The sequence below is a fragment of the Nicotiana attenuata genome, chromosome 11 (genome assembly GCF_001879085.1).
Source record: "Nicotiana attenuata strain UT chromosome 11, NIATTr2, whole genome shotgun sequence".
Lineage (NCBI taxonomy): Eukaryota > Viridiplantae > Streptophyta > Magnoliopsida > Solanales > Solanaceae > Nicotiana > Nicotiana attenuata.
In genome coordinates, this window is record NC_031999.1 from 50,050,351 (window position 1) to 50,071,596 (window position 21,246).

At 38.6% G+C, this 21,246-nt stretch overlaps 1 protein-coding gene and 2 long non-coding RNA genes across 3 annotated transcripts in view; all 3 read right to left on the reverse strand.

Moving 5' to 3' along the window:
• On the reverse strand, window positions 6,612-7,779 carry LOC109234503. Its single transcript, XR_002069250.1, has 2 exons — window positions 7,476-7,779; window positions 6,612-6,977 (listed from the first exon to the last, which is right to left on the reverse strand). It is a non-coding gene; the product is annotated as an uncharacterized LOC109234503 (long non-coding RNA).
• Window positions 8,219-9,235, reverse strand: LOC109234881 (ATP-dependent DNA helicase PIF1-like). The gene has a single exon (XM_019400924.1). The coding sequence runs from the start codon at window positions 9,233-9,235 to the stop codon at window positions 8,219-8,221; it is 1,017 nt and encodes a 338-aa protein (XP_019256469.1).
• The window catches only part of LOC109234504, a 13,592-nt gene continuing 7,420 nt past the window's right edge, over window positions 15,075-21,246 (reverse strand). The window contains exons 2-3 of the long non-coding RNA XR_002069251.1: window positions 15,629-15,921; window positions 15,075-15,520 (exon numbers count right to left, since the gene is read on the reverse strand). This is a non-coding gene — a long non-coding RNA (uncharacterized LOC109234504). The remainder of the gene's footprint in view (window positions 15,521-15,628; window positions 15,922-21,246) is intronic.

Consider the following 21,246-nt stretch of genomic DNA (forward strand, 5'->3'; position numbering starts at 1 on the left):
AGTTCAACTGTTGTTGAACTTAGTGGCGAAGGCGCATAGCCTTGATTCAATGGCGAAGGCGCATAGCCTGAGTCCCAGTTCAACTGTTGTTGAACTTAGTGGCGAAGGCGCATAGCCTTGATTCAATGGCGAAGGCGCATAGCCTGAGTCCCAGTTCAACTGTTGTTGAACTTAGTGGCGAAGGCGCATAGCCTTTATTCCCAGTTCAACTGTTGTTGAACTTAGTGGCGAAGGCGCATAGCCTTGATTCAATGGCGAAGGCGCATAGCCTGAGTCCCAGTTCAACTGTCGTTGAACTTAGTCGATTTTGATGGCGAAGGCTCATGGCCTGAGTCCCAGTTCAACTGTTGTTGAACTTAGTCGATTTTGATGGCGAAGGCTCATGGCCTGAGTCCCAGTTCAACTGTTGTTGAACTTAGTGGCGAAGGCGCATAGCCTTGATTCAATGGCGAAGGCGCATAGCCTGAGTCCAATATTGTGGGTATTGAGTGCTGAAGCTCGGTTTTGATTCGAGACCTTGAGCGGCTTATCCGTTGTCTTCCCAACCATGGTATATAGGCTGTCTTGAGGCGACTCTCAGCTCGAGATATCTCCGTGCCGGTTTCTGGCCGGAGCTCGTATCAGGGATGCGGGAGATGCCTTACAGAGATCTTCCCTTAGGAGGGGCTTCTTCTTCTTCTTTGCACTATCCGAGATCAGAGAGAGAGAGAGGACTTGGATCTTGATTTGAGATCTTCGAGTTCCCCTTGTCCGACATGCTGCTTTGGCTTATTTGAGCTGGGTTGCTTTTGTTTTCCTTTTCTGACGTTTCTTCCTTTTTGGTCCAGGGAAGAACTACGCGATTTTGCTAGGAAATCCCCACAGACGGCGCCAAATTGTTTGCTCAAAAGTTATCACATACCTTATGAGTATAAAACAACATAATTAAATCACGGAAAAATCATAGCAAAACGTAATAATCCATTGGACCAAATGAAGGAAACGAAAATAAGTACTCAGAGTTAGGAGGAGAAACATTAAAATCCTTTATTGATAATGTTGATTTGGCCTGCCTCTCCATGAAGAGGTTCAGAGCCTTACAATGGTGTACTACTCTCTCATAATATGGGTATCATTGTGTTTTTTCTCTTTTTCCTGGATAGTGACCAAGAAGAAGCCCCCTTTCTAGGATTTTCTCTCTTGGTATTTATAGCTATGAGCTTCGTGAGCTGGCAATTAGTGGCCGTGACCACGTTGGGGTTTCGCCTTCATGATGGCGGATGGGCCGTGGCCTTATTGATCAAATCAGGCAAGGGTTAAAAACCGTTAATTTTAAGTGGTCATACCACTTATTAATCATGAATTAGCTTAAGACGGGATTAACTTCGTTAGTTATCGCGGGGTCGGATTCTTACCCATACATTTACCATTATTACATGAATGTGTTACTCAATCATGAGAGATATTTAGTGGTCAATGCTTCAGTTTCTCTTGAAAAAACTGCAATATCTTGACTTTATGTTTTGCGTTTGCCTTAGGCCATTAGAAGCAGCTACTGGCAAAATACCAAGAATCAGTTCGTGACACATGAAAGATAAATTGCTGCAGAACAGATCCTCTTCTTTGGGTGACATTCATATAATTTGTTTTCTCGTTTATTGTGTATACCACAATATGGTTCATTGTTTGCTCCTCGTTAGATAATTCTTTGCAGATTTTCTTGATGGTTTACAGCTAACTAATGACTCCATTTGTTTCTGGTAAAACATTTTTTTAAATGTTTGATTGTATGAAAATAATTGAAATTCCTCTCTTCTTGTGTTGTTTTAAGGAGATAAATTATTTGCCATGTCTTTGCAAATATTTCTCAGTTGTTTTAACATGCCACAGAAATCTATCATCCATAAGAAAATTCACATTTTTTTTGAGTAAGCATAAGGAAATTCTCAGTTTCCCCATGTTTTATACAAAAAATAAAATAAATTAATTTGCCAACCCTTTTACCCTAAAGGGGTTTCCTCTGCTTTTCCTTTGTTAATGACATAGGAGCAACATTTCTCCAATTATAATATTTTAGGCTTTTAGAGTTACCTGATACCTTGTTGCTGGTGTGGGGTAGCAGGTATTTTATGGAATTAGTCGAGGTGCACACAAGCTGGCCCGAATACCACGGTTATAAAAAAAATAAAAAATTAGGCCATCCGTTGGCGTTAAGAATCCCATGCTACATATGCAGGCACATTCACCTCTATCTCGTCGGATATCGTCCCCTTCATCCTCTAACGGCGGTGACAATGGCGGAGCAGGGCGAGGCGATAGCGATGCAGAATTTCTTAGTAAGCAAATAGTTCGTAAAAAGATGTTATATAAGAACTTCTTGTTATGTTAGTTTCAGTTCTTATAATGGTATTTATAGTGGAACATTTAGGTAGAGATAGCTAGTACTTATTTGTCATGAGGATTTTTGAAGTCTAAGTGAAATTTACATAGAAATCTGTCAATGGCTGCATTTGCACGAGTTTGAATTTGAGCACAAAACGTTGAGAGGAAAGGGAAATAAATTGCAAGAGTGTCCAATAATCCCATCTTGGCTGCTGGAAAATATGCAAGTATAAAGTTGGCTGTGACACATAGTAAAGGTAAATTGCAAAAATTCCGTCTTGGCTGCTAGAATATGAGAACAAAAACGGGCAAGAATTTACGCTGTATGGTCGCTCTCAAAATTTTATTTTTGGAAAATGATATTGTATGGTTGCTCTCAAAATAATAGCCAAAATATATATATTTTTTGTATATATATATATATACATTCTGTATTTATATACAAAAATTATACATATTTGATACACTTTTTCGGCTACCGAATATAAATAGTTTCTGGCGCGAGCTAAAAGTGATAATACCTTTTTATTTTCGCGTGGCTAGTTCTTCCGTCCCAAATTATATGTCAAATTTCGTTTCTTGAGATTCAGAATATTTGAATTTTGATCAATATTTTAAAATGTATTTTTCCATCATATTGACATGAGAAGAATTGCAATTTATAGTACTTTTCTTATAATTTTTTAATATTTAAATTTTAATTAAAAAAGTTGAGTGGATATAATTTAATTTAGCTTAAAAAATTAGTCAAATTGATAATTAAGAAATGACATATTTTGGAATAGAGGTAGTATTTCTCAATTATATTTCAAACGGTGGCTAAATATTAACAACCGGTCAAAAAACTTGTGAGAGGCTATTTTTACACTAGAATTAGATCACGTGGCTTCCAGTGTTGTGGTTGATGGGTGAAGCGAGACTTCTCTTGGTCAACAGTGGGGGTGGAAAAGGGGCTGCTCGGATCGGTTAGAAACGGGTCGAAAATGGATAATGGATAAACTATTTTATTTGATTGATATTTAATACGGATAAAAACAGGTTAACTGGCGGATAATATAGATATCCAATCATGGCTTCTTGAATTATTACTTTTGGGAGAATTCCTTGTCTCCCAAATTTAAGAAATTCTCAATTTGAGTCTTTACAAATGTAAAAGTTAAACCCATTGGTTATCCTATTTTTAAATGGATAATATAGATCTTATACATATTTGAGCCATTTTTTAAAAGTTCATTATCCAACCTATTTTTTATTGGATAAGGGGTACTGCAGAACATGTGCGAGCCCCATCTAGTGGAAAAATCAAATTCAATGAGGATTTGATTCATCCAACACGTACACGTCATGGGCATCCCCCTTTCGAGCCTGCCCCACCGATGTATTAGAAATGATATCTGTTAATCAATTTGTATTGCTGTAATAAACAATAAAACATTAAGCTTTCTGGAAAAACAGAAACAGAAAGTTAGTAGAACCAGAACGACAAAATAAATTCTAGAAAATAACATAGGAATAAATCGAGCCCACTGAATACACAGTTTGTCCCTAAGAAAATTATTCCCCTCAAGTACCCGTGGTGCTGGAATATATCCTCCCAGGATAGAACGATTTAACTCACCGGAGTGTTGGTACCAAAAACGCCGGATTTAAAATAATCCGGGAAAGAAAACGACCGTCGCGGGTCATGGGTTATTCCGGATTGAATTTTTGTTAATTTAATTTAATTAATTAATTAATTGAAAGAAATTTTGTCCAAAAAGATTAATCAATCAATTTTTGACCGAAGCCGAAGCCGAGCGACGACGACGGCGCGATGCTTGCCTTCTTCTTAACTCTTTAAGAGTTAGAAGAAGAACAATTGTATATATACCCATCAAAATCCTTGTCTTCCTCCAATATGGGACAATGCCCCTTTGCCAAAGAGGGAAACTCAAATATTTCATTTCCCCTCAATTTCCCATTCACCCTCTTTAAGCCACACAAGCTTATAAGCCCAACAATATCTTAGGACAGTTGTAAGGCTAAACAAATTGTTTCTGCTCCACGAAAGAGGATTGTGTTTGTTGTAAGAGATGTGATGTTCTTGTAAGTTGGGTCAGCGGTTCCAGTGACTCAAGGAATAGGGCATTTTAGCACTGTTGAAGTGATTGGCGGAAATGCCCTTGAGACGAGAATCCCGTTGAAATGGAAAGTCCTTGGTCTACATACATTAGTAGTAGGTTACGCTCCTATTATTGAAAAGGAGTTATCCTCCTCAAAATCCTTCCCCCCTTGGTCGAGTTGGCTTAAGCCCGAATCCATCCTTATTCCGATTGTCCAACAGATTTCTTGAATATCCAAATTTATTTATGTGGATAACTGTTTTTCTTATCTATTTCACCATCACTAGTCAAACAATAGTTTATGAAAAGATATGAACTTGTTAAACGTTAATTTTTTTTAATCATTTTTTAATTGTTGATTATTTTCAAAGTGAGCTAGCGCCTTTTGTGTCTTAATGTGTTTTTAGGTAAAAAAATCTACGAAAAAATCATGTCAATGGCTGCTGAAGAATTTAAAGACAGAAAGAGTAACGTGGAAAGGAAAATTGCACTATAAAAAATTCGAGCAATTTACATTTTCCCCCTTTACTAAATAAGTGATTCATTTCTAATTAGCTTATGGTTTATAATTGTCCGAGCTAAAATCCTTTACATGCATATGCACCTTGTGCCACACATAACTGTAGGGCTTTTCTATTTATTATTTTGTAACTAAATGGAATATAGGGACCGTAGTTTTCTTTTTTTCTAAAAAAGAATGAATATAACGGGTCGCATGAAAGGATTAACTTAACTCCTTTTGTGAGTTTGGCGTCGTCCACTTTAGATTAAATAAGTTCAAAAACATGTCCCAAACTTGTGAAGCCATCTTATAGTGAAAAAACAGGTTGGTTGTTTCCTGCGATATACTCTTTGCATATGTAACACCCATTGCATAAGTTGAAACGTCTTTTTACATATATTATCTTGTGTTAAACAAGATTGGAGGGCTGCTAAGCATGTGAAGTAGGCCACTTTTTTGTAAGGGCCCCTTTGTTTCCAGATTCGTCTTTCTGACCATTCTGGAACATTCTCTCACCTCCCACATGAATTGTTTTCTAACAAGATCTCACAGAGAAGTTCACCTTTATTCCTAAGAATTCACCACACACACACTCTCTCTCTCTTTCATTTGGGTCACCTTGATGTCCAAACACAAGCAAAACATGCTCCTTCGGGAGAGTAATCACAGAGCTCATCCATCTACTGAAGCATGCAGGAAAGAAATCGTATTTTAAGCAGCACAGCAACTAAGTTTAATTTATTAATGGTTATTAAGAAATCACTAACCTTGGAGAGGAGGTGCTAAGGACTCCAAAGTCAGTTTTTCAAATTCAGCAGAATCAATTTATACTGTAGAATTTTCTCCGTAATAATAGGTTCAGCAATATTTTTTGCATTCACCATGATGATAGCACTCTGAAGCTCCTTTGTCGTCCTTCATTACTGAAGGCATCCAATGGCTATACCGGCAATAGTCTCTCGAAGTTAGACAAATAGCATAAATGCTCTAATAAAAATACGGATGGAAACAAAACATCACAGTTGACAAAGACCTTATGGTAAGACATCACACACCACTTTTGAGCAGAGTAACAGCAAACGTACAAATCATCTATAAAATTCACATTTGATTTATTGTATAGAAATCTGAGTAGGATTGTACTCAGTAAGTCAGATTATCATATAATTTCTACTGCCAAAGTAACTAATTTGCCTGCCAGACTTGTTTTGTTCATAGTAGCAATAAGATCTCAGAAGTATACATACTTAGCGAAAAGAATAAAAAGATAAGTATATGTAACCATTGAATAAAATACTACGAATTAGGCGGGATGACTTCATTATTAGATTTAAATAAAATGTATGATCGTCTCGACATGATGCTATCGTCATATTTCTGCCCATCTACCTCAATCTAACCCTACTTCCATCTAAAATCCAACTGCATTATATGTGCTCGCGCTCAACTAATAGGCAAAGGTAATAAAATATTTATTGTCAACTTGATAACATTCTTTATAACTTTCAATTAACAAGGTATGCCTTTTTTATTCTTAGCCAGGATGTAGTTAGCCAATGTTCATGCTAGGTTTAAAATCTCTCACTTCAAATAAAAGTACAGATAACATTTAATCAGACGTCTTCTTTCTGGGAAAGAGAAGTGCATCAGAAAGAGATACAGGCTATATTTATTTAACTACTTGGGTTCTTCTTCAGTCATCAAAATTAGACACACGGTTCACTTTTTCTTTTCACCAACTCAACCAACCCTCATCCTCAGATATATCAAGACATCTCTAGACATTACAATCACAACTAATGCTTAATGGAAGGCCCACATAAACATTCTCAATTAAAACTCAATAAAATCATACACCAAAATAATGAAAAAGAACAACATGTTTCTAAAAAAGAATAGTCTGATTTGAATACTAATAACCATGAAGAATGTATTCTCCACTGCTTTGAGATTGTGCAGCTAGTGAATCGAACATCCATTTCAAGTCTTCCAGTTTCTTCTAAGTGAACACTCTACAAAGGAATATCAAATCCGTTTTGAGTTTAAATTGATCAAAAATATTCAAGTGGGTAACCAGTTGTAGTGTTATAGAGAAACAGCCATCTCTTAGCTAAATCAAATTGCCGGTTCATGGAATGATTGAGATTGAATAATTCTACATGTCAATACTTGAGTTATGGAGTTTAAAACATTATTAACACAGATATGTTATGAGAAAATTATCGGTCTGCTTGCAAATCTTGAACAAATTTAAATATGTAACCTTGAAAATATAGGTAAGGATTTCTTGTTTCAAATTTGCAATGGTTCCAGTTAATTTGTCTTTGATATTGATATTGCCTCATTGCAATTTTTCCCAATAATCTACATAAAGGATCCAATGTTTAGCATATGCAGCAAAACCATATGATAGAAGAATTCTTCAAATTTTGAACAATAGAGCTTAAAACTTTCCTTGCAAAGTTACAGCTAGTACCAACATGAGTTACTCATAAAGAATTTTGACTCACCTGATCAGTTGTCTCCATTCCCATTAACTTACAGCAGTATTCTTTGTTGCCTCTACAATTTTTTTGGTTATGATATCCTGAAAGATAAGTAAGACTGAGGAAAACATATAACAGATTTAGAAAGTCTTTTTTAAAAAATGGCAAACAGTCCATCTAAGGGAACTGATGAAGATACTAATCAAATTTAAAGCAGTTCACATAGTACAGCTGAATCAAAAAATAAAAACATAAGTGTCATTGCTAATAAACAACAAACCCTCCTCCTTTATCCGGGCTTGGGACCGGCTGTGTCACAGTATAACTTGAACACAGGCGGAGTTAAAAACATAATTTTTTCTAGAGGTGAGGATCATGCATATCAACTTTACAGAGTTACAAAATCACAAAAATATGTGAAAACCCTTTGTATTTTTAAATTTGCAAACACGAATGCTTTCACTGATTGGGTCTTGAAGAGTTTTACAATGTAAACATCCTTATCTGTATATTTCGCATAAAAAACCTATATCAGAAGAATAAAAGTGTTACAATGATTTGCAGGTAAATAAGCTAACTCTTATTTACGTCCTACCAAATTGCAGGAAAATTATTTCAAGACCCAAAGAAAACATTAGAATAAATAATAAGTAGAACAATTAGAAACGAAAGTTGTTGCTCATTTTCTAAGAATAAGTGAATGAGGAGCAGCAATCAGCAAGATAAATATACACCACATAAGCAATATAAATAAGGAAGCTATAAAGTTATAGAAGGGCTTTTTGAATGATTTCCTTATACACTATGTTATATGTAGACTGGTCATCATCGTTATCTGCCGTAGGTGGTCGTATTAATATTTTTATACAGCTTGAACTCTTTGCTCTGGATAAAGCAACATATAATTGGCCATGAGAGAACACTGGTTCGCGTAAATAAATTCCAACATAGTCTAATATTTGTCCTTGCGCTTTATTTATCGTCATAGCGAAACACAGGCGTAGTGGGAATTGTGTTCTTTTAAATGGGATAGGTAATTTCTCATCATCTGAAGATAATAATGGTATTCTAGGAATAAATACATGTGTATTCTTAAAATCACCACTCGCAATTTTAGCGCTAATCACACGACTCTTAAAATCACAGCATATCAGTCGTGTACCATTGCACAAACCTTCACAAGGATTTAAATTTCGCAGCAATATAACGGGATAATTTTCTTTCAAGATTAGTTTGTAAGGAGGCAGACCAGCAGGGTTCAATGAATGTAGAAAATTCTCAAACTGGCGTTGATCATTTGGTTCAATAGTCTCATCAGTGGCAACAAATGTCTTAGCATTTTTAGGAAATAGAGTTATAAGTCTATCATTCAATTCATCAACAAAGTCATTTTTTGTCGTCAAAATAACACGAGAGGTTAAAAAGTAAGAATCATGAAAAGACGTATGCAAATCGGGATATATTATGTTGAATAAGAGGTCCAACGATTCTTTTTCAGTAATATAAGGAACAATGAAAGATGTCGGAATTTCTATTTTGTCATCCGCGTTTGTCTTTTCTGTTCCATTTCCAATTCGCATCAAATATTCACAAAAAGAGGGATCAGTTTTCGCACGCATATTCTCTGATAATCGGAGTTTTTCAAGCTCATTCCATATTTCGGAGTTCAATATGCTTTGCCGAATGAAGTCTTCCTTCTTTCCACTTCGAACCACAGGAAGAGTTTGTCTAAAATCTCCTCCAAATACAATAACTTCTCCACCAAAAAGAATATTTGTTTCCATTATATCTTTAAGAGAGAATCTAAAGCTTCAATCATATTCTTTTTTGCCGTCGATACTTCATCCCATACAATCAATTTTGCATCGCGAATTAAAGATGCCAGTGAGCTCTGTTTGCTGATATTGCAAGAAAATTTTTCATCGATATTAATCGGAATTTTAAAACGTGAATGAGCTGTTCGTCCTCCTGGCAAGTTCGAAGCTGCAACGCCAGAAGTTGCTGTTGCTAACGCTACAAATCCTGTAGATCTCACAGTTGCTAATAAGGCACAATATATGTCTTACCACTTCCTCCAGGACCATCAATGAAAAATGCTCCAGATTTATTGGCAAATACTCTGTGGAGAATTATGTCGTATGCTATTTTTTGTTCAGCATTTAATTTTCTATGTAACAATAAATCTTCATCGCTCACAATGATGTTTCTTTCGAAATACACTTCCTTTGCTTCATTTGCTATTTTTGAAGAAGTGATCATTTCTGAAATAAGGTTGAACTCATTAATATCACGTCCCATAGAATGTAGTATTTCATTGATGTGATTCAAGACAGCAAGGTGGATATCCGTTGGCCTTATATTCGCTAGGCTCTTAAAGTCTTCGGACATTGAATCTTCAAACTGTTCCCATAGTTCTCTTGGATTATCAGGACTGGAGTATACTAATATTGTAGCAAATAAACGTCTTAAACTATATGGCATTTGATAACAAGTGACCTCTGACATACATTCGACCAAGCTGTTATCACAATGCAGCAATCCTCTTTTTTCTGCAGATTCTCTAAATGTGTCACAACATATTCCATTTACTGTCAGAAGATCTTTATATGATTTTGGTGCTCTCACATTCATTAGTAATAATCTAAGGTAATATCTTTCTCCTTCTGTTGGATGACACGTTACAACGCGGCCGATAACATTACCTCGTTGTCGTCGAGTCCACATTTTATAGGTAGATGACCATACGAAGTATTGTGGAAAATCTTTATAGAATAATTTAAGCTGTTTAGCATCTTTATTTGTTTCATTCATCAAAAAAAATTCTGTCAACATCGTCTTCTTAAGCATAGGATTTTTCACGATACTGTCTATTGTGTCAGTTTTTTTAAAAGAGACAAACTGTATTCCGTCAAGATGTAACTGGAGGTGATAAACATTTGGAGTCATTTCGCTAATAGGAAAGGCAAATAAGCGCCATAGAGCTTCCGGAGCTGACACCCATCTAGCAGGTCGATACTCTTTTTGTGACGACCCAACCCGTCGTCTCATGTATTACAGCCCCGTTTCCCCCATTTATTGCTCTTTCATGTTTTATTATCAGCAACGGGTGAGTTAGAGTTTAATTGAATTGGTTTGGATAGGAAATGAGACACTTAGTCTCTTTAAGGAAGGTTTGGTTTGGAAAAGTCAACCGAACGTTGACTTATTAGTTAGAAGGCTCGGATGTGAATTCCGGTGATTCGGTTAGCTTCGGGAGGTGATTTGTGACTTAGGAGTGCGATCGGAAGTGATTTTGGAGGTCCGGAGTAGAATTAGGCTTGAATTGGCAAAGTTGACATTTTGCCGAATTCCGGTGGATAGGTGAGATTTTGATCCGAGGGTTGGAATGGAATTCCGAGAGTTGCAGTAGCTCCGTTAGGTGATTTTGGATATGTGTGCAAAATTTCAGGTCATTCGGACGTCGTTTGGTTGGGTTTGTGATCGAATGCGTAATTCGGAAGTTTTTAAGAAACTTAGGCTTGAATCCGATGCGAAATGATGATTTTAGTGTTGTTTGATGTGTTTTGATGATCGGAACAAGTTCGTATGATGTTTTGGGGTAGGTTGGTGTTTTTGGTTGAGGTCCCGGGGGCCTCGGGGTGATTCCGGGTGATCAACGGAAGGATTTTTGGACTTTGAGTGTTGCAGAAAATGCACAGCTGTTGCAGGCCACTTTTGGCCTTCGCGTTCGCGGAGGTGCACATCGCGTTCGCGTAGTTGTGATTTCTGGGTCATCGCGTTCGCGATCGTGGCCTCGCGTTCGCGTAGAAGGGCCTGGGGACCCTGCCTAGTTTGTTCATCGCGTTCGCGATGAGGGAGTCGCATGTAGGTATCTCTAGTTTACTTTTTTCTACAATAATTTCCATAACCTATGGCCTTCACGATAATCTCAAAGTTTAGGAAGAATAATGAACACCGTTAGAGAGCTTTGGGCGCATTTTTAATTAATCTTTCATCGTGATTGTGTACACGTTCGCGTGACATAATTATGACTCTAAAAATAAATCGAGGTATGCGTTCGCACAACTTCGGCCAAACTTTCTTAACTAATAATAAAGCCGNATGATATTTCATCCGCGACTCATTCATTGTTTCCTCCATTTTTGAACCACCTCAAGAGCTTTTTGGTGGAAATTGAAGAGAGTTTTGACGGGAATTGATTGGAGGTAAGTCTCGTGACCTAGAAACGCTATTTTATTGAAGAATCAACCTTTAATTCTTGGAAAATTGGGTATAAATTTGAAGAACTAGGGCTTGGGCTTTGAAATGAAAATTTGGGATTTGAAGGGGCATTTGAACTCCGATTTTGGTAAATTTTATATGTACGGACTCGTGGCGAGACGAGGAGTCCGGTAATGTGAATTTCATAATTTTTCGAGAAGTGGGCCCAGGGCTCGGGTTTTGCCAACTTCGTGAATTTTGGTGTTTTTCGAGTCTTTTCGATTAGGTTATGTTTCTTTAGCCTATTGTAATGTATTCGTTGTGGTTTTAATCAGATTCGGCGTGTGAAGAGGTTGATTCGAAAGGAAAAGGCATAGCGAGCTAGACTTGTGGCCGGCTTGAGGTGAGTAATAGATGTAGATGATGACCTGAGGGTTTGAAACCCCGGTATATCACATTGTGACGCTATATTGAGGCGAGACACGTACTCTATGACGAGTGCGGAGTCGATTGTGACTTGGGATTGTGACCTAGTCCATTCCGATTGATGTTCGTACTGTGTTCTTGACTAGAAATTGTTTGGTAATCATCCTACTTGGATTTTATGAATTTGCTTGGGGCTTTGTGCCTATCATATGCATCCTTCAGGGATCCTTATCACTGTTTCCATGACGCTTAGCATATTTCATGATATCAGTCCTGAGCTAGACACTGCCTCGAAATGATTAGTAAACAAATAAAGATTTAAACACTTAGCTCTAAAATTCCTAATAATTGAAACTAAAATGATTAATCTGACTGTGCCCGAGTGGCTTGCATATATATATATCTGGACTGAGTGTGGATCGGGCTGCACGCCGCAGCGAATGCTACAATGATATTGCGCTTGGGCTGTAGGAGCCCCTCCGGAGTCTGAACCCCCACAGTGAGCGCGGGTACCCAAATGGATCGGGCTGCGCGCCGCAGCGGTCATGTGCATTGCATTGCATTCATGCATGTATACCTATTTGTCTTATTTGTCCTGTTATTGTTGTTCCACCGTTTTATGTGCTGAATCGCTGATTATAGCTTTATATTGTAATATTTCGGGATTTCTTACTTTCAGCCATTATATATGTTTATTACGCACTGAGTTGGAAGTACTCACTTTACTCCCTGCACCATGTGTGCAGATTCAGGTGCTCCGGAGGCTTAGTGGAGCTGTTTGCCGTTTTCGTGAAGTTTATTTTCAGGAGTTGTTGAGGTAGCTGCCTGACGTCCGCAGGACCCGACTCCTCCCCTTTATTTCATTTGTCTTTCCATATCCTAGACTTCTTTATTACTATGGATATATTACTCTGTTATATCTAGAGGCTCTAGACTCGTGACTCCAGATCTATTGGGGAATGTTTGGATATTCGTTATTATATTCCGTACTATTTTATTTAGATTCGGATTGGAACTTTGATATTTGCTATTTTAATCGTATTATTTGTTAACGGATTGCGTATTTGTGTTGAGAGTATTTAATTTGGTCGGGCTTGCCTAGCATTATTGTTGGGCGCCATCACAACCGGGATTGGGGTCGTGACACTTTTATCTCATCTATCTGTAAATTTGTGTTATCTTCATGTAAGCCAAACGAAATCTTATCATGTCCTTTACAGATATATTTGTATATATATTTGACAACTTTAATATCGGAGCAAACCTCTACATTTATATGGCAATTGTATTTACAGATCAGATAAGGATTGTACGGAACAACCCATGAGTTATCAAGAAATTGTTTCCTAACTTTCACAGATTTACCAGTATTTCGTCTTCTATAAATTGGATATGAGTTCTTTCCTTTCGTTGTCTCATCAGCAAAGCTCTTCGGGTACTTAAATTTGCACTCATTTCTTTTCATACATGAATTTGTAGGATCCAAATGACCACAAGGCCCATGCATCATGTGTTTAATAACAAGCTTATGCAAGTAAGAGTTCATATCAGGATCAGGCACCTCAACACTAACAAATTTGTCATAAGCCTCGGGCGTCAATAATTTGTAGTCATCAGTAAGTATAACAAGAAAATGAGCATGTGGAAGACCGCGTTTTTGGAATTCTATAGTGTACATAAAAGCTGCAACTTTTCCAAATATGTTTCTTTTTAATATATCTGTTTTCATCTCTTCTACTTTTGCTCTGAACACTCGACTAATTAAACCAGGCCTATTTTGAGTTTCATCTGTTGTGAACAAATGTTCCTTTATTTCAGGCCAAGAGGGATTGCATGTCATGGTCAGAAATATATCAGGCTTTCCAAAATGTTGTACTAATGAAATAGCATCCATATAACGCTGGCGCATATCTCTCGGACCTCCCGTAAAACTTGTCGGAAGAAAGTTTTGTTTTTCTATCTTAGAAGCTTCTCTTTCACCAAGTCTCAGGATATCCAGAAGTCCTTGTAATACATCAACCCGAAATAAATCTTGGTTAAATGAGGCAAAATCTAATCTCTGAGTTTCTACTTTTATGAATTCATCAACCGTGTATTATTGAAATAATCTGCCAGAATGTAAAACTCCATTTTCCTCATTGTCTCTCATCTGCAATTTGTAACAATAGTATTCACGACAAGAAACATTATTCCTTTTTCGTTTTCCTTTTTGCAAAACATCAGCTTCCATATCAAGTAGTCCGTCAATTGAACACATGTTACAAAGGCTTGGAAGCTGCTCAGTCTCGTAGTAAGCTCGTTTTTTCAATTTACTCCTAGGCTGTAAGATTTTTGGGATACCACAATGCCACCCATTTTGACTGTAAGGAAGTAAAAGCGGATATTGCAAATGATCATAGCAACCATAATAGTGATTTACTATTTGACTTTTGTTACTGCGAGTGTAAATTCGGATATGCGGTGAAGAAATATTGTTGTTCGTTTCTTGTTCTAGCCATAATGCTGCTACTTCTGACACAGTTGGCAGATTATATACTCTCTGATCTAAGCCAGAACCACATCTTAATGCAATGTAAAAGTTTGATAATTCCGGGATATGTATCAGAGATTTCAAGAAGATACAGTAAGGATTTATCTTTAATATATCCATTAGCTTCTTAATGATCGACTGTCGAAGTATACCCGAGGAAGCCATTCGATTCAATATTTCTGTGTTCTCATCGTAAAAATACAGTTGTAAATTTCTTGGTTGTCGATTTGTTGGAATCAAATCATTTATGAAGTGATACATTTGACCCTGTACCCTAAATGTGTAAATTCCGTGGTTTCTTTTTGCTAGTACTTTGTCATAGTTCACCCCAAGTGAAGTAAAGGCAAACATATTATTATACAGTCTAATGTAGGTACGAAAATGTTCACATTCTTCAGTATTGCCTAAGTAGAGATTTAATAATTCATTGGGCATTTCATATGACGTCAACTTAACCGAACCATTGCTACAACAAAATCCTGCTGATTCATATTCAAACCTTTTAGCTCCACAATATTTACAGTTTGGTACAGTTTTCAAAATGGTTGCGTTACTGGGCAACTGTTTGAAATTCCAACAACCTATTATCTTTGATCTACAACCTGTGTATATAAGTTGTTGGATATCATACAAGTATTGAGAAAAGATTTATGGCTAATATTGTTAAAAGAGTACCAAGACAAACCTCTTTTTATGACAACGGATGCCTCGGGATCACGCCGTTCACCGAGTGGATTTGATGTGGAACGTAATATGCAAATCATTATAACTGATATACGAAATATTTCAAGTGAACTAAAATTGAAACTGCATTTTAATAGTTACTAACCATATTCGAATACAGAAAGGGAGCCAATTATATTCTTCCGTTTGTTAGAACAAACTGTTGTGCCGTCCGCGCAAGATTTATCGGCTACATAGAAGTGAACGCATGTTAACATTAACAATACATATGTAGGTAAAATCCCAAAAACAACATCCAAAATTATATATACATAAGAGTTATATTTCTTTTCCTAACCTTTTTCACCAAGGCAACATGATTCCCCTATTGTTAGTATTCTCTGTCTAGGTAACTCAGCAGCAGCTTCAGAAGATGATGCTACTTCAGTATGTTCAACCAAGAGACCTTGGCTTGTCGACTCAATATTTTTTGATCGTCATTATGCTAAAAGCATTTCTTTTTTATCTGCTGACTGATTTGCATACACATCATATCTCCTGAGCTTGATTTTAGAAGCTCTTTCTGCTGAGTAATGTCGCTTCCTCTTCTGGAAGAGAGCTTGGCGCCGTGGCTTTTTTATCGATAGGCATCTGTATTTGAATAAAGTATACATTTTTAACATGACATCTCTAATACAAATCAAAAAGCAATTAATCTGACCATCAATAATGAGCGAAAATGTATTGTAAAATGCATTGCAAAATGAAGAAAGTAAAAAAGAACACAAATATCCCTAAAGACAATATATAAGCAGAGACCCAGAGCAGACAACGTAGAATCAAATATTGGAACATTCCTACACTATATGAAACGCATCACTTTAGGTGAGCCTCTAATATACCTAATGTGTTATTAGTTTTTCTTTTTCTTCCTGTTTGGTGTATGTGTAATTAACCACCAAGTTGATCGTTTAGGAAGGCAAAAATTAATTACAACAAAATATATGCCAAAACAGTCTATAAATTATGAAAATAGCAGAAGAATCCGTCTAAAATACACACAGGCCGTAACCCTCACAGAGATATATCAAAACCCCAAAAGACCTAGTTATCGCCAAATAAACTGATAGAAAACAAAACAAGAAGCGCAGAAGTTGAAACAAAAGGAACAGGACAGATTGAATAGGGAAGGAAGCAAAAAATATTGTTGTCATCGTCAAAACACTGCAAGGCCTCATATGTGCATATCGCTAGTAATTGCCATATTTATGTTAAAGATAGTGGTGCATCAGCCACGCTCAAATCCTAGGTCCGCCTCTGATTGACTTATATTTATAACACATACAACAGCTGGTACCAAACATCCTATCAACCTCATCAAACTCAGTCTTGAAATGCTAAGCTCTATGATCCAGTAAAACTTGATACAGAACAGAAATTGTCACAGAATTTGTGCCATAAGTAAATGACTTAATCATGAGGAGTTTATTAGTGGGACATAATGAAACTTGCTTAAGTTCCCATATTAATGGAGGTCATTCATTCAAATGATCATTCCAAAAGGAGAAATTAATACAGAAGTTCAAGAAATGGATAGAAGAAAGTGATAAAATAAAACATGAAACTAATTGCTTTAAAAGGCATTCTGTTTCTGATTATACTCAGGAATTAATGCTTTCTGCTAGAAAGTCATGTTCTAGTGCTTAATTATGTGTATTTGTAATTTCTTCATGATTTGTCTGCTTGCAATATTGGACATTAAATTAACTTATGTAGCTTCTAACTAATGAAAATGACACAAAACTTGGTTGTGACGACCCGACCCGTCGTCTCATGTGTTACCGCCCCGTTTTCTCCATTTATTGCTTTTTAATGTTTCATTATTGGCATTTGGTAAGTTAGAGTCGAATCGGTTTGGTTTTGGTAGAAAATAAGACATTTAGTCTCTTTAAGGAAGGCATGTAATGGAAAAGTCAACCGGATGTTGACTATTGAGTTAGAGGGCTTGGATGTGAATTCCGGTGATTCGGTTAGCTTCGGGGGATGATTTTTGACTTAGGAGTGCGATCGGAATCGGTTTTGGAGGTCCGGTGTAGAACTAGGCTTGAATTGGCGAAGTTAGTATTTTGGCGAATTCCGGTTGATAGGTGAGATTTTGATCCGAGAGTCGGAATGGAATTCCGAGAGTTGCAGTAGCTTCGTTAGGTGATTTGGGATGTGTGTGCAAAATTTCAGGTCATTCGGAGGTGACTTGGTTGGATTTTTGATCGAATGCGTATTTCGGAAGTTTTTGAAAAACTTAGGCTTGAATTCGATGAGAAATGATGGTTTTAGTGTTGTTTGAGGTGTTTTTATGATTGGAACAAGTTTGAATGATGTTATAGGATTTTGGTTGAGGTCTCGGGGGCCTCGGGGTGATTTCGGATGCCTAACGGGAAGTTTTGAACTTAAAGAGATTGCAGAATTTTGCTGCTTCTGGTATTTTCGCTTCTGCGGAAATGGGACCGCAGAAGCGGTACCGCAGAAGCGGTACCGCAGAAGCGATTCAAGAAGTCGCAGGTGCGAGATGTCAACCGCATCTGCGGAGTCGCAGATGCGACAAAAAGGACCGCAGATGCGGAATTTTGGATTTTAAGGAGATTTCCGCAGGAGCGGAAAAAGACCACAAATGCGGTAGACGCAGAAGCGGAAAATGACCGCAGGAGCGGAAACAACTGATCAGAAGTGGGTTTTTAATCCCTTCGCAAAATTTTACAGAACACATATTTTAACTTCGGACTTGGGGTGTTCTTGAGCGATTTTGAAGAGGAAATTCAAGGACTTCGATCAGGTAAGCATTCTTGGACTTAGAACACAATTTTATCATGCAAATACATGAAATTACACCGAAAACTCAAGGAATTAAGGTCAAAAATGGTGGTTTAGGGCTTGAAACCTAAGAGAACAAAAATGGGAATTTGAGGGGTCATTTGGACTCCGATTTTGGTGTTCTTTATATGCATGGACTCGTGGCGAGATAAGGAATCCGGTGATGTGAAATTTATAATTTTTTGAGAAGTGGGCCCGGGGCTCGGGTTTTGCCAACTTCGTGATTTTCGATGTTTTTCGAGTCTTTTCGATTGGGTTATATTCCCTTAGCATATTGTGACGTATTCGTTGTGGTTTTGGTCAGATTCGACGCACGAAGAGGTGAATTCGAAAGGCAAGGGCATAGCAAGCTAGGACCTTGGCCGGCTTGAGGTTAGTAATAAATGTATTTGAAACCCCGAATTTGCACAATGTAGTGCTATGTGAGGTGACTTGCATGCCGGATAACGGGCGTGGGGTAGAGCACCATCGGGGATTGTCCCGCTTAATAAAAATTACTACCTAATTGATTGTAGTTTCGTGATATCCTTATAAAAATGGATTAATTATCATAACTGGGCTTCGTGCCAACTACTTGAATCCTTCAGGGATTATTTTACTGGTTTCTTACCATATATTGAACTCAGTCCTGGTATTTAACATTGTTTTGTAAACTCAGTCATTTTCTAAAAGTAGAAACTAAAGTAATATTTTTAAATGAAGTTTGGGCTGAATATTTTTATATTATTGTGCCGAAAGGCTTATGTGATTTTGGACTGAGTATGGGATCGGACTGCACGCCGCAGTGGTATAATAATGATATTGATATTAGGCCAAGGGCCTGTTTGATGCCACGAGATGGCTTATTATTGCGCTTGGGCTGTAAGGGGCCCTTCCCGGAGTCTGCATACCCCCAGTGAGCGCCGTCGACGTTAAATAAATGGAGCGGGCTGCACGGTCGCAGCGGGGTACTGGAGGTACCGGTTTATGTGTTGCATTGCATATTTAATTGTTATTTATTCTCATTCTGGTGTGACTTTATTATAACTGTTTTTAATGTTTACTGTATTATGCTATTGGTCCACGTTGTTGTATTTATAGCTTTACTTTGTGTTTATTTAGGATTTCTTATCCTCAGACTTTATTTATATTTATTACTCTCTGGGTTGGAAGTACTCACAATACTCCCTGCACCTTGTGTGCAGATTCAGGTACACCACAGGGTGAGTGAGGACTTGTTTAGCGGAGCAGCAATTATCTGGGAGTATCGAGGTAGCTGCATGGCGTTCGCAGCCTTGATCTCTCCCATCCATTTTATCCTTCTATTCGTATTATTTTCTTAGTCGGACTTGTAATAGGTGAATAATCTGTTTCTAGAGGCTCATGTTCGTGACATCAGATTCTGTGGGCTATTTAGTATTTTATTTTGGGGTTTTCGAATGTTAGAGATTATATCAGAATTTCCGCACTAAATTGGTATTATAGTAGTGAACATTTATCTATTTATTTAGATTATTTGGCTAAGGTTGCGTAAATGGTCGGGCTTGCCTAGCAATGTGTTGGGCGCCATCACGACCGGGGTTTGGGTCGTGACAAGGTGGTATCAGAGCCTAGGTTACTTGGTCTCGCGTCATGAGCCGGTTTAGTAGAGTCTCGTGGATCGGTACGGAGACGTCTGTACTTATCCTCGAGAGGCTGCAGAACCTTTAGGAAATACTTCATATTCTTGAAACTCTTGTCGTGCGGTTTTGTTGAACTGTGAACTAAATCCTTATTATTCTATTCTCTCACAGATGGGGAGAACACGAGCTACCGAACGTGACGGACGACCACCAGTGCCACCTACTGAGGCCGCCAGAGGCCGTGGACGCGGTCGTGGTCGTGGCAGGGGTAGAGTAGCCGGGGCAGCACCTGTTAATCCGATAATTGCCCCAGCTCAGGATCAGGTTCCAGCTGTGGAGACCCCAGCAGCACCTGCACAGGCACCAGCCGTGCCTATTGTGATTCCGGGTCTTCAGGAGACTTTGGCATAGATCTTGACGGTCTGTACCGGTTTGGCTCAAGCAGTTTCAGCCACCACAGCAGCAGCAGCTTCACAGACCGAGGGAGGCAATCAGACCCCCGATGCCCGCACACCTGCGCAGGGAGTGCAGGGGCTACAGACACCGGAGGCACCTCCAGCTCAGCAGGTTGCACCAGCTCAGGGTTTTGTGGTGCCAGCTATGCCAGACGATGAGCAGCATCGTCTCGAGAGGTTTGGTAGACTCCAGCCTCCGACATTCGGTGGTGCTGAGGGCGAGGATGCCCAGAGTTTTCTTGACAGATGCCAGCGTATGCTCCGTACGGCAGGGATCCTTGAGTCGAGTGGTGTGGCATTTACTACTTTTTAGTTCACGGGGTCTGCTCTTACTTGGTGGGAGGACTTTGAGAGGCGTAGGCCTGCCGGTGCAGCACCTCTGACTTGGCAGCAGTTCTCAGCTCTTTTTCTGGAGAAGCATATACCTCAGTCCCGCAGGGAAGAGTTGCGTAGGCAGTTTGAGTGGTTGACACAGGGAGACATGACAGTGACTCAGTACGAGATGAGGTTTTCCCAGCTGGCTCGTCATGCTACTTGGATGGTTCCAATAGATCGCGAGAGGATCAGGAGGTTTGTGGATGGTCTTAACTATCATCTCCGTATTCTGATGACTAGAGAGAGAGTACTGGGTGCTACGTTTGAGGAGGTGGTAGACATTGCTCATGAGATTGAGTCAGTTCTCCGTAGAGAGCGAGAGGAGAGGAAGGCTAAGAGGCCTCGTGGATCAGGCAGTTACAGTGGTGCTCCTTCGAGGGGTCAGTTCCAGCAGGGTAGAGGTCGCTCTTTCAGGCCCGCTCAGTCAGCTCGTCCAGAATATCGTGGGAGATCTTCAGGCCGTGGTCATCATGGGCCCCAGCAGGGTCAGACTTCACTCAGCGCTCTCCCAGCTCAAAGCTCATCTCATTCCCCATCAGTCCAGGGTTCTTCTGCGCCGAGTGCATCTGCTGGTCACTCCGGTGCGAGAGGTTTTCATCAGTCCCCATCTTCAGTACCGGGCAGCTGCTATGAGTGCGGAGAGTTGGGTCATTTCAAGAGGCAGTGCCCTCGCCTTC

Coding starts and splice junctions, on each gene's coding strand:
- LOC109234881 (XM_019400924.1), bottom strand. CDS start 9,235: ATGGAAACAAATATTCTTTTTGGTGGAGAAGTTATTGTATTTGGAGGA.